Source organism: Neofelis nebulosa, chromosome 2, assembly GCF_028018385.1.
Source record: "Neofelis nebulosa isolate mNeoNeb1 chromosome 2, mNeoNeb1.pri, whole genome shotgun sequence".
In the NCBI taxonomy this organism is placed as follows: Eukaryota; Metazoa; Chordata; class Mammalia; order Carnivora; family Felidae; genus Neofelis; species Neofelis nebulosa.
In genome coordinates, this window is record NC_080783.1 from 213,858,166 (window position 1) to 213,871,001 (window position 12,836).

Consider the following 12,836-nt stretch of genomic DNA (forward strand, 5'->3'; position numbering starts at 1 on the left):
CCCCTCCAAACGCCCCGCGTGTGCTCCCTGCCTCTGCACACACAGATCATCTCCTGGAGAGTCAGAGAGAGACAAGAAAGCAGCTAATTAACCATTGGCTCTTTATTTACAGCTCACGGGAGCACATGCAACACGTCATCACGGGACTACAAGGGCCTGGCACCTCCCCCCCTCCCCCTGCTGCCCCCACACTTTAAAGAGGAACCACAGCACCCCAGGGAAGTTCCCAAGAGTCAGAAAACCCAATGACTGAGGGCTCCAGGCCCAGGTGCTCCGCTTGATTTCCTCTGAAAATAGACCAGTTCCAGCCCTGCCAGGGCCTCAGAGCCTGGGGGTTTGTCCACCCGCTGGTTATTAACTAGGCAAACCGGACCTCAGATCTGCCAACTCCCACACCCAAATGTAAAGGCTCTGAATTAGCTAGAAGTCCCAGACCATCCCACTTTTCTGGTTCCCCCTATACATCCTAGACCCGTGTCTCTCAAACTCAATCGTGCACAAGAACAGCCTGGCTCTTGTTAAAATCCAGACCGCCGTGCCCCCCTGCCACAAATTTTGGTTCAGCGGACCTGGGGTGGGCTCGGGATCCCACACTTCTATCAAGCTCCCAGGTGACGCCATGCTGCTGGTCCAGGACCACACGGTGAGTGAGGAGGGACTAGGGAGCCTCTTGCACCCAGAAGAGGCTGAGGATCCTATATCAGACGACCTGTCCTGACTTAGGATTCAGAAAACACATTCCCTGCCATGAAAGTCCCTGGTTCTGCAAACCAGTTCCTGCTGCCCCCTAACCCCCTCCCCGACGCTCCTGTGTCCCATGAGAGGAAAGGTCATCGTGGAGGTGATGGTGCCAGTCCCGTGACATCCCCAGTAAGGAGCCTAAGTGGTTTGCTTTCTGGCTCCTCCCAGTGTCCCTCCCAGCGCCCACTTTCCTTGCTGTTCTGCTGTCTTACAGAGATGTCTTTGTAGGTTCCGTGTATGTTCACTGACTCTCCTGCTGCAAAGCAGGTCCATTTCCAAGGAGCTGTGGGCCCACCATCTCAACACTAGATTTTACTGGGTGTGTTGAATATGGCTTAGAGTAAGGATCCATCTGGGGGGAGGAAGGGGTTGTGGCTTTGGATTTGACTTGTGGTTCCTGTCATTCCTCAAGGGGCAACTGACGCCGTCACGTTCCCTATGAGGCTCGGCCCTCATGTCCTCTGACCCTCAGCCCATTCCCAGCAGGCTGGGGAGCCACTCTTGGCATCGCTGGACAAATCCCAGAAAGGAGTCATGTGGGAACCGTGGGCATGGCTGCCTCTGGCTGAGTCCAGAATAGGTTTCCAAGCTTCTTTGACCACAGAACCCCACCCTCTCTTTTCTAAAGGAGCATCTCCTGGCCCCAGTGTTCCAGGGGAAGGAGCCTGAACGGTGATTTTGAAATGATCCTTGAGTATATGATGGATCATCGTCAAAGAACAGAACGCCTACTAATACTATCCTAGGAAACAAATTAGCCCACACTGGGGGCTTATTATGTGCCTGGCACTATTCTAAACATGCTCTAAGGATTTTACGTTTACTTCTGGCAACAACTCTGTGAAGGGAGAGTCATTAACCCAGTTTACAGATGAGGAAATCAAGGCACAAGTAACTTTCCTAAGGTCACCAAGGTGGTAAGAGGTGGAGCAGGCTGTTTGCTACCAGCTGCACTCCCACAGTCAAGAGGACAAGGGCAGAGTTCAGGACCAGCTGTACATTAGAGTTGCCTGGGGGAGCCTTGGACACAAATGAAGCCCAGACGCAACCCAGATCAATGAAACCAGCACTCGTGCCAATCTGCCGGTGGGCCTGGGCATCAGTACCTTGGAAAGCTCCCCATATTCTTCTAACGGGAAGCCAAGTTTGAGACCAGTTTCTGTAGCAGGAACCTGTAAACTAGCGCCCGTGGGCCAAATCCAACCCACCACCTGCTTTGGGATAATCTGCCAGTTAAGAGAGGTTTTTACATTCATAAATGGGTTTTAGAAGATCAAACGAAGGCTAATAGCTTGTGACATGTGAAAATTATATGAAATTCAAACCTCAGTGTCCACAAAGTGTTTTATTGGAACACAGCCTAAAATATTTAACTGCCCTTTATGGTAAAAAGTTTGCTGAATCCTGGATTAGGGATTCTGTACCAGCAAAAGAAATGTAAGATAGACCTAAGGAAGAACTTCCTGGCAGAGGGGTTTGTTAAACACAGGGGGCTCTGGGATCCCTAACTCTGGTGTTAGGAGCTTTGCACCCACAGACCACCTTGCAACCGCAACATGCAGGTGGCTAGGGCAAAGAGCTAGACTCCTCTGAATTTCCAACCGTGGAACGCCCCTAGTAGACAGGAATAGTTCCATGGGGTCTTCTGTGTTTTCCATTGCTGATGTCCCCGGGCCATCCTATTAGCCCCCAGACACAAGCGATGCCAGACATAAGCAGTGCTGTGCTTCCTGCCTGCAGCCACCCCCTTAGGGTTCAATCACAATCTCAGATCAGCCACCCCAAGTGAAGCACACACAGCACGGGCGTTGTCTGGTCTTAGACAAAACTGCTGGTGGATTTGATTTCCAAATGGCCGGCTTTGATCTCTTTCAGTTCCCCTGCCCCACCCCCACGCCCCAGATTCCTTTGCCCATAGAACTTGAAGAGGGAGAAATGAGCAAGGATATTTGGTTTCTCCTAGATCTGTCTGCTATGCTTGGTGCCAGACCTCTGACCCTGACTGATTTTCCCAATGGAGTAAACAGCCCTGGCATCACGGGTATGGTCCCTCTGGCAGATGTCCAGGCCAGCGAGGAATTTGGACACGGAACGCTTTTGTCATTTGCAACCTGGTTTGCCCTGGACCAGAGGGCTGACCAAGAATGAGGTGCCAGGTGTGTATAGGGGGGATTTAAGTGGCTCTCCTGAAGTGGCCCTTAGAGCCAAATCTGCTGGGAGAGATGTTCTGAGGGCATCGTGGGTCTAGCTTATGGGGGGGGGGGGTAGGTAGTTTCAGACAGCACCTTGACCTCAGAGGTACCTCAACTCCTCGGTAGGCTTTGCTGCAGAAGTGTGGTGTGGGGGTCTAGAGATGTCTGTGGGAGGCCTGGAAACCACTAAGGCAGCATGCAAAATGGGTGCATATTTTGAGTCCATATTGGCATTCGATTCTGAAAGGGCATGAACCACAGAAGCTTAAGAAGCTATCAGGGCAACGGCAAAGCGCATGTCCTGGGACATGCACTCTTGTTTCCCCCACACACATCGTATCTCAGAATACCAACTCCCAGAGGGCAGCGACCAATCTTCCCAAGTCATGCCTTACCGGCAAGCGGGAGCTTAATGCATGTTTTCTTTTTAAAGATGATACACCTTTGTCCAGGAAGGCAGAGAACAGTTCGTTTTTGCAGACTTCATCCCAGGGAAAGGAACTGCCAGGGAACGCTTCTTTCCCACTGAAAGCCCTGGAGAACCTGGGATAAATCCTTGGTTGTGGACAAGCAACCACACGTTGGGCCTGGGGAACCCGACAGGCTTGGCCTGGGTTCAAATCCTGGCTCTGGCATTTACTCCCTAGGACCTGGGTGCTCTCAGTGGGGTCCCCATCAGCATCAGCAGCATGCCCCCCCCCCCCACCAGAGCTTGTTAAAAATGCTGAAGCGACTGAGCCAGAATCTGCATTTGAGCCAGATCTCCCCGGGGGTTCTTACACAGGTTAAGGTTTGAGGAGCATTGATCTGGGACCCTGGACAAGTCATAACTAACTCTGCCTCGGTTTTCCTCACCTATAAAACGGTGATAATGCCCACTCTGAAAGGTCATTGTGATAACTAAGAGAGATAACGTATGGCACGCATTTAGCACAGTGCCAGGTACGGCAGAGGTGTTCCCGCGTTCACCTCCTCGGGTTCTCTGGTCTCTGGGAGTGGTCCCTTTACGCGCTCAGAAACCTCTCCATTGCAGTGCTGAGGTCGGGCGGTAGAGGGCAGTCTCGACATTGCCATCGCGGAGTACGCGGTTCCCCCGGGATCGCGGGGGCCTCTTGGGTCCTCCGGAGGCCGGGAGGTGGGCGCAGGTGTGCCGCAGCTCGGCTCCTGGGCGGGGGCAGTTCGCCCAGGGCTCCCCTGCCGGGGCTGAGTGTCCTGGGCTGGCGCCTGCAGCCTCGATCATCTAGTCCCCATCCGATCTCGCACGGCTAGTTCTGAACAAATTGCCCGGCTTCTCCAAACCTCGGCGCGCGCGCGGTCCCCAGGCCGGCGGGGAGGCGCCTCGCGCAGAGCCGCTAGACGTTGATGAAGGATCCCTGGTCGCCGTTGGCCGTCTCCGGCTCCACGCAGCGCCCCTTCCTCCGTGTGACCCTGCGGTTCCGGTGGAATTTGGCATAGCAGCGCAGCCCTGAGCGAAGAGAGTCAAGGGGGTCAGGGGGGGCCCACCGCCAGGGCCCGCCCCTTCCTTCCCCGCATCGCATCCTCTGGGACCCCCGCCCCCACCGCCCCGCACACTTTCACCAGCCCTTCTTTGTGCTGCCCTAAAACCCACCCACTCAACACACGGCAGCCCGAGTGGGCTTAGAAAAGACAATAGGCGGGGGGGGGGGGGGGGGGGGGAGGAAGGATGCAGAGACTGAGCACAGGGGCTGTTCGGGGCCATGAAGCTGTTCTGTGATACTGGAATGGTGGACACATGATGCATTTATCAAAACCCGTGGAATGCTCAATGCCAAGAGTGAACCGAATACAAACCATGGACTTTATCAAGACCATGGTTCTTCAGTTGTAAAGAGCATACCACACTAATGCAAGATAACAGGGGAAACCGTGCAGGGGGGTGGGGGGGGGAGGGCACAGGAGAACTGTATTTTCTGTGCAAGTTTTCTGTAATCCCAAAGCTGCTAAAAAAGATGGTCTATTAAAAAATGTGTAAAGGGATGCAGATTCTGCCCTCCCCTATAAACCTCCTGTGCCTCCCCCTGGTACTCAAATAGAAATCCAAACTTTCCACTCTGGCTTACAAGACCCCCTGGGACCTGGACCCGCCTCCCGTCTGCCCTCTTCACTTCCCACTCTCCTCTTCACCAACTCCAGCCACACTCAGTCTTCTTGCTTTTCCTCAACACCCAGTCATGCTCTGCCCCAGGGCCTTTGCACTTGCTTTTCTCTTAGCCAGAATCCCTTTCCCAAGCTCTCTGCATCCCTGGCTCCTTCACAGCCTTCACGTCTCAGAGACCCTCCCTGACCACCCAAATTAAAGTCAGTGTGGTCCTTCTGGCCCACCAGTGGGAGGGTTTCTTAGCTGAAGCTCTCTCTGTCATGGCCACCAGCATCTACTGGGATACACGGCAGGTAGATGTATTTTTCATTTAAGGCCTCAGAAGGCCACATCCTCCTGGTGGTGGCAGGTGGAAAGAGATGTGAGTGTGGCCTGAGCAATCCCACCACTTCAGGTTAGGAGTGACCTCAGGGAGAGAGGACATTGCTACTTTAAGATTCACTTATGTCACCATCCAGAGAATAAAGGAGCAAGCTGCTGGGTAGAGTTTGTGCTTAGTGGTCTAGAATTTACACCTGGGTCACTGGGCTTCCAGACCTGTGGCCACACAAGTGACACTTGGAAAGGGGAGGGGATTCATGAGCAGGAGCACTAGGTTCCCACAGAAGCCCCTTCAGAACCCTCCAGAACCCAGGCTGGCCCTGACTGCTGGACTTAAGCCCTGGGCCCCGTGTTCAGCATTTCAGGATTTCTCAGAGGTCCTCAGGACTCTTGGTCCTCAGGAGGGTTCCTGGCCACCGCCTAGATCCCTCTGGTGTGGCATCTTGGTGACAGCCGCCTCCTGGACCATCTTTAATGAGCTGCCTGAGTTGTCACTTCTGTTCTTTTTTTTTCTGGAGCCTGAGTCTCCCAGGAGGAAGCAAGCGTTCCTTCCAGGACCGACCAGTGCCAGAGGGATGAGAGGAAAGGAGCAGATGGGGCTTTGGATGCCGACGTATCTTCCGGATGCCTGGAAAGCTGCCCCCTCCCGCCTGAGGTCCAGGGGAGGAAAGAAGGAAGGATTCCTGGATGGTGGGGCCACCCCCTGAGCACCCGGCCAGGTACCAACCAGGCAGGTGCAGCTCAGCAGGGCCGCATCCCCCCCACCTGGGCGCTTGGGGTTGGACCTGGAGGTCAAGGATTGAGATCGGACCTCAGAAGTGTTCTGGCCAACCTGGACTGGAGTGTCCTCCTGCCGGCTCCATACCTCAGTCTCCTGCTCTGTGAAATGGGTCCCCAACCCTGCCTACACGTAACAGAAGGCAGTTTCCCTGCGCCCTTTCCACCCTGCCTTCTCCTCACCTCCCTGTCGGTCCTGTCTATCTCCACTCCTGTCCCTCAGCATCCTGCAGCAGGGACCATGTCACTCTCCCACCTAACACCTGCCTACGACTTCCAATTCTAACTCAAACAAGGCTGACAACGTCCCATGCGATCCTCCCCGCTAGCTTCTCCCACCCGGCCCTTGGGCCACCTTCTCTGTTGGCCACTGTATGCCGGGCCCACTCAAACACACCAGCCTTGTTCCTCCCAAGGTCCTCGCCTTTGGCCTGCTTCTTGCTTGGGGGTCTCTCTCCTGCTTCTTGCCTGGGGCTCTCTCTCCGTCCCCATACCCTCCATCTTCTGGAGTCTGGTCCCCACTGTCCCCTCCAGTCTGTCCTTCCTAAAACAAGTCTGATCCTCATCAGACCACCTGGATTATTTTCTTTACAGCCCTTATTACTTTCTAAAGACACCTTATCTCTTTATTTGCTTAGTATCCGTTCATCCCATTAGAATGGAATCCATGGGTGCACTTTGCCGGTTCTCTTCGCCGCTGAATCTCGAGTGTCCAGAACAGTACCTGACACTCAATAAATATTTCTTGACTTGGGGACGCCTGGGTGGCTCAATCCATTGGGCGTACGGCTCTTGATCTCGACTCAGGTCATGATCTCACAGTTTGTGAGATCGAGCCCTGCGCTGGGCTCTGCACTGACAGTGTGGATGGAGCCTGCTTGGGATTCTCTCTCTTCCCCTGTCTCTCTCTGCCCCTCCCCTGCTTGTTCTCTTTCTCTTTCAAAGCAAACAAACAAAATATTTCTTGACTGACTAGACCGTGTAGGTGTATTGCTTTCACCGCAGATAATTTTTGAGGCTAATCTGAGTAAAAACAGGGCTTGTATCTCAGGATGGTCAGTAGAGGGACCGCGACCAAATTCTCCCACTCAGAACACGTGAACACTGATTAGCTAGTGAATGATACCGAGCAACTATTGTTCACATTTGGTATTTTATCTTTAAAAGCGTACTTCTGGGGTGCCTGGGTGGCGCAGTCGGTTAAGCGTCCGACTTCAGCCAGGTCACGATCTCGCGGTCCGTGAGTTCGAGCCCCGCGTCAGGCTCTGGGCTGATGGCTCGGAGCCTGGAGCCTGTTTCCGATTCTGTGTCTCCCTCTCTCTCTGCCCCTCCCCCGTTCATGCTCTGTCTCTCTCTGTCCCAAAAATAAATTAAAAATGTTGAAAAAAAAAATTTAAAAGCGTACTTCTCTTTTAGAGAGATATACTGAACTAATCACAGGTGAAATGTCTGTAAACTCCCAAGAGTTGCTTCAAAATCATACTGGGAACTGAGTGGGGGGGAGAAGTGGCACAGATGGGCAGTGAGTCTGTAAATCCTGATGCAGAATGATGGGAAATCACTCTGGGGGGCTAATGGTTGCAATAATGATTTCTAACGCGTATGTTTGAAATGTTTCAGAATGCAAAATTAAAAGCATTCCCCTACTTTTCTGGCTGTGTGAGTTCGGGCAAGTCACTTAACCTCTCTGTGCCTCGGTTTGCTTATGTGCGGAAGGGGGGTCATAATAGCTCCCTTTCCCGGGACGCTGTGCATGATTATGGGAGATGGCGTGAGTGAAGTTCTCGGCACAAGAGCCCGGCACAGCGGGGCACACCTGGGCAGGTGGGAGCTCAGAAGAGTTAAGGACGTAGCTGGCCAAGTGCATCCTCCCCTGGGACAGTGCTGGGAAATCCACCCCACCCCTTGTTATCACACTTGGAAGGCCTCCCCAGGGATAGAATTCTGGTATGAAAGTACCAGCCTTCTCAGATGTGATCTTATTTAAAGAGATGCGCGCCTCTCCTCCCTTCTCCCACCTCCAGATCACAGGAGATCATGCCAGCTTGTGTTTCAAGAGGTGAGAAAAGCACATCTGAGAACCAATGCCAGGAATCAAGACTAAATGAGTTCACAGATTGGGAAGGCACCGAGCAAAGCTGTTCTTGCTCATGTTTTCAGCTCCCGAGGCCCTCTTCCACCCTCTCCTTGGCCGCAGGCCCCTCTGCCCACCCTTTTCAGAGCCCAGGGGACCCCCGCCCCCCAGGAGTGCGGGCTCACCTTCCATACACATGCAATCATCAAAGCATTTGTTGTTGAGGCCGCGGTTGTGGGGCGTGCAGAGATGTTCCCGAAGGTCACAGCAGCTCCCTGCTCACACAACAAGTGCGCGGTCAGCCACGCTTCCCCGGACCCTCCCACCGCCGAGCCCGCCGTCCCACTAGACAGGAGATCCATCATCTCCGTGGCAGGGCCGTGGCCCGGCAGGGTGGGCCATCTGGTGCGCAAGGCTCCCTACTGGGACCACCTATGGATGCCATGGCCGAGGCCCCCCAGGGGCGGGTGGCAGAGACCCCAGCTGCCCCAGATGGGCAATTGATAGAGCACGGGCAGAGCGAAGGCGGTGTGGGATGGCCTCCCAGGGAGAGGGGGCAGAGCAGCTGGGGGGGGGCGGTGTGGAGCTGGGAGGGGCTTCAGGGATCATCGCTGCCAAGGTCCACTTTGACAGATGGGAAAACTGAAGCCCCTCCCCCCCCCCCCCCCCCGCCGCCTCGGGGGAGCAGCATGGGGGTGGGGGGGCCAAGGTAGACCCGAGGCAGGGCTTTGCCCACCACACACCGAGCCAGCTCTTAGGAAGACTGTCCAGTTGACCCCAAATCAAGCCTTTTCTTTGCGCTCAGGGTGAAAACCATGTGTTGCAGAGGAAACGGCCTGTCCGGGAGCTGGTGGTCTAAACACTGGGGATGACAGGGTCCCTTTCCCTGGGTTGCTATGAGGAGCAAATAAAGTATGACAGCGACACTCAGGAAAGAGGTAGCTCTGGTTTTTGTTATTTCTCTCCCTTTTAGGGCCACGGACCCACAGGCCCTGCTCACGTGCCTGGGAACGTCCCCACACCCATGCAGCCTCCCCTCCACCACCCCAACCCTGACCCTGCACCCAGCCGTGTGCCCTGAAGGCGGATGCTGGCTCCGTACCTGGCAGGCAGTCTTGATGATGGTCGCACGGCTCACCCTCAGCCTGTGACGTTCCGTTCCCGTCGCTGGAGAGTTTACCCCAGTGTTTCTCTGGCAACGAGAAGTTCTGCTGTCAGAAGCTGACGCCAAGCAGAGCAGAGAGACTCGGCACGTGGGCGCCGGGGACTGGGTGCTCACGCTGCCCCCGGTACGGTGTGGCGTGGACAGGACTGTCTGCCTCGCTCTCTCTGCCTTCGTCTTCTCCTCTCTAAAATGGGCTCAACAGCAGGATGGGCCTAACAGTTTTGTTTTGTTTTGTTTTGTTTTTTTCGGGTAAAACGAGCTGGTAGAGGAAAACGTGTGCCGCGTGATCGGCCCTTGAGAACAGCCTTTGCCTTGTGGGTGTCAGTGCAAATTTAGACGCCACGCCCTCCCACTCTGGACACCTGTAGGTCAGGCTGGGCTCACTGGGGCCCCCACCGTGACAGACAGTGAGGGGGGTGAGGGAGAACCCAGGAGTGGGGGTGGAGGGCTGGGCGGACATACCTTTCTTTTTTGCAGAGGGCCAGACCTCAGGTTTTAAGTCTTCATAATCGGTCCAGTCGAACAAGGCCATGTCCAGTGTGGGCATCACCTCCCCATCAGGCCTGGGCTGAGCCTGCAGGAGGGACATGGAGAGGAGGGAGCCTGGAGCTCCCAACAGGTGCGAGTCGAAACATGGGACCCCAGAACCCGGGGGTTAAGGAAGGGCTCCTTAGAGGCCAGCTCGTCCTCTGCTGGGCAGCCTGGAATCCCAGCCCTGGGGACACGGGGACAGCTGCCTAAGCAGTTCTCTCACTCTGCAGCCACCACCCCAGTGGGATGGTATTAATGCAGACAGCTGAGTTATCCGCCAGGCCCCTGAGGGAGGGACCGGGAAGGCATTCGTGCCTGCTCAGGGTTTCTACACCTATGCAGCCGGGGAGTTGGGTGAAGCCCAGCCACTCGCTTTCCTGTCCCTTCTCTCCTCTGACAAGTCACTGGCTCTGTAGCAACGCGAGGCCGCCGCGCAGTTCACCTCGCAGCCAGCGGTCTCGGGGCTGGATCAGTGCACAAGGACGCGTTGGTACGTGTGAAAATTTTCCCCGAGGTCCCTGCTCTTTTCCATGCGGACCCGGTGTGCTGAGCTGGCACCTGCTCCCTTGCCTGTCCCTGGAGTGGACCCTAGGACCACTTTGTCCCAGACAGTAGCAGCCCTTTTAGCAGAGAGCGGCTGCCGGGCTGCAGCTGAGTTGGACAGGCATCAGGAGACCTGGTCCGCCTCTAGCCCCGGTGGCCTCATCCCGCTCCCTCCCACCCCTGTGCCTCAGTCTCCCTAAATATACGATGAGGCTCTTCTGGGGCCCCTTACCTGGGGCCACAGGGATGTGACAGGCAGGATCAGGGACTCTTCTGTGGCAGGGGCTGCCTCAAAGGTGGTTAGGTACAGGATGGTGGGGGCCAGGCTGGTGGAGGATTCCTCCATCGTGGCATCCGGTGCCTGGTCTTCGGACGCCTCTGCCTTCTTCATCAGGGAGCTAGGACCTCGGACCAAGGCTCGGCCTGAGACACGGAGTGGGAAACACAGGAGCTTTATCTGCTCACCACCCTGTGTCGACCCACAGCACAACCCGCATTTCCATCTGCGAACAAGGAGGCAGCAGGGACTATGTGCCAAGCCATGGGCTCAGCCAACACTCCTGTTGCCCACCTTCCTGGGGAGGTGGAAACGAGGGACTGGGGTGGTGGGGAGAGAGGAGGGAGGTCTTGAATGAACTTGCAGTGTTGCCGCCAGGAGGCAGCCCAAGGATGCTCTCTCTAAAGCAGCAGTCCGGCCAGTTCAAGTCAGGTTACAGCCGGGGGCGTAAGTGCAACAAGTGCGAACTGGTGGGATTGACCACGGAAGGCTTCCCGGAAGAGGTGAGGTGTGAGTAGGAGAGGCTGAGAGGCACTGCACTGGGGAGAGGTCTTTGAGACGGCAAGATCCACAGCTTGTCACGTACAAGCAAGGGCTTCCTATGTGGTGATAACCATCGCCCTGTTGTATGCTGGGTCCTTCCTTACAAGCATTATTTCATCTAACCACGGTAGGAACTCTTAGGAGATGGGTGCTCCTTCAGGCTTCATCTATGGGGGGTGGTGTGGACACGGAAGCACAGAGAGGTTGGGCAACTTGCCTCAGGACACACAGCTAGGGGACAGCAGAGCCTGCATTCAAACACAGGTCCATCTGAGCACAAGGCCGATGCTTTTGGCCACAGATGCCACCCCCCAAGACCCGTGGGCATTGGAGTGAGTTGAGTGTGAGGGGACAGTGTACAGGATTGGAGGTGGTCAGGAACAAAGGGGCTCTGAGAGAAGCTGGAGGCCCCGGGCTCACCCTTGCCTCTTTTTTCTCGGGCAAGATCTGACTTTGAGTTTGATTGGGTCAGTCGGGGCCACCCCACCCTCCGGAAACAAACCCCAGAGAGTAGAAAGGGGACTTAGGGACCATTGAATCCACTCCATTCATTTTACAGACAAGACAACTGGGGCCCAGTCAGCCAGAGCTCCCCAGCAGGTCGGCAGTACCGGGCCCGGCCTCCAGCACTGTCCCCTCCTCCATTCACCCGCCACACCGACTCTCTTGGGGTGGGGGTGGGGCCCTTGGTCCGATGGAGCTGGGGCCTGGAGTTGAGCCAGGATGAGTTCATGCCTTGTGAGTCCTTGAGGATGCCAGCCTCCCCCACCCAACCTGACCGTGACCTCCAAGGGGGTGGGAGGCTGAGTCTAAGCGGGGGTCTCTCGACTGTGTTCTGTCCACTCGGGGGGGGGGGGGTCTCAGGAGGCCTAGCAAGGAAGACCCCAGCGGTTGTAGGAGGTGGGGGTGCCCAGCCTCCATCACGCTCCTCTTGGAGAACACCTGCCCCACATTTGCGGCACTTGGTCGGCCCCTGGTGGCCTTGGGGCCAGGTCAGGCAGGAGGAGCTGCCTGGGCCCAGCTGTTGGGACATGTTTGTTCAGGGACTGAGTGGGCAAAGGAGGTGGTGGCCGGGGCCAGGGGGCGGCTAGGCCCTCACGGGGATTTGGGGATGTGGGAGAAACTTAAAGAATGTGACCAGGGCCGCGGGGAGCACCCCAAGAGACAAACAGGACAGAGGCAGGAGGGATAAGGACGCCACGTCTCTCCCTGGGTCATCCGTGTCCGGGTCAGGGGACGGTGACTCCACACTGAGAGCAAGTTGAGAATTAGCTAGTAACAGCTACTGCTCACGGCACGTGATGCTTGTCAGGTGCCATTCTAAGCATCTAAGTCCTCTATGAGCCCACACTGAGGGTAGATGGAGCCCTCATCCTCGTTTTGCAAAAGGGGACACCGAGGCACAGAAAGGGGACTTGTCCCGGGCACGCAGCTAGTAAGCGGCAGAGACGCAGCCGAACTGGGGCAGACCTAGCTTCAGAGTCTGAGCTCTCAGTCCCCGCTCTGGGATTCAGAGTTGAGTAAGTGTTAAGTCCCCTGGTTGGGGACCGAAC

The 12,836-nt window shown here is 55.9% G+C and overlaps 1 protein-coding gene across 2 annotated transcripts in view; it reads right to left on the reverse strand.

The window, feature by feature from the left end:
• Positions 1 to 12,836, reverse strand: part of DRAXIN (dorsal inhibitory axon guidance protein) — a 26,850-nt gene continuing 14,014 nt past the window's right edge. For both annotated transcript variants that reach the window (XM_058719074.1, XM_058719075.1), the window contains exons 3-7: positions 10,696 to 10,886; positions 9,852 to 9,963; positions 9,327 to 9,416; positions 8,410 to 8,499; positions 1 to 4,398 (exon numbers count right to left, since the gene is read on the reverse strand). In XM_058719074.1, the coding sequence (XP_058575057.1) occupies positions 4,286 to 4,398; positions 8,410 to 8,499; positions 9,327 to 9,416; positions 9,852 to 9,963; positions 10,696 to 10,886 (596 nt within the window). In that variant the 3' untranslated portion in view covers positions 1 to 4,285. The remainder of the gene's footprint in view (positions 4,399 to 8,409; positions 8,500 to 9,326; positions 9,417 to 9,851; positions 9,964 to 10,695; positions 10,887 to 12,836) is intronic.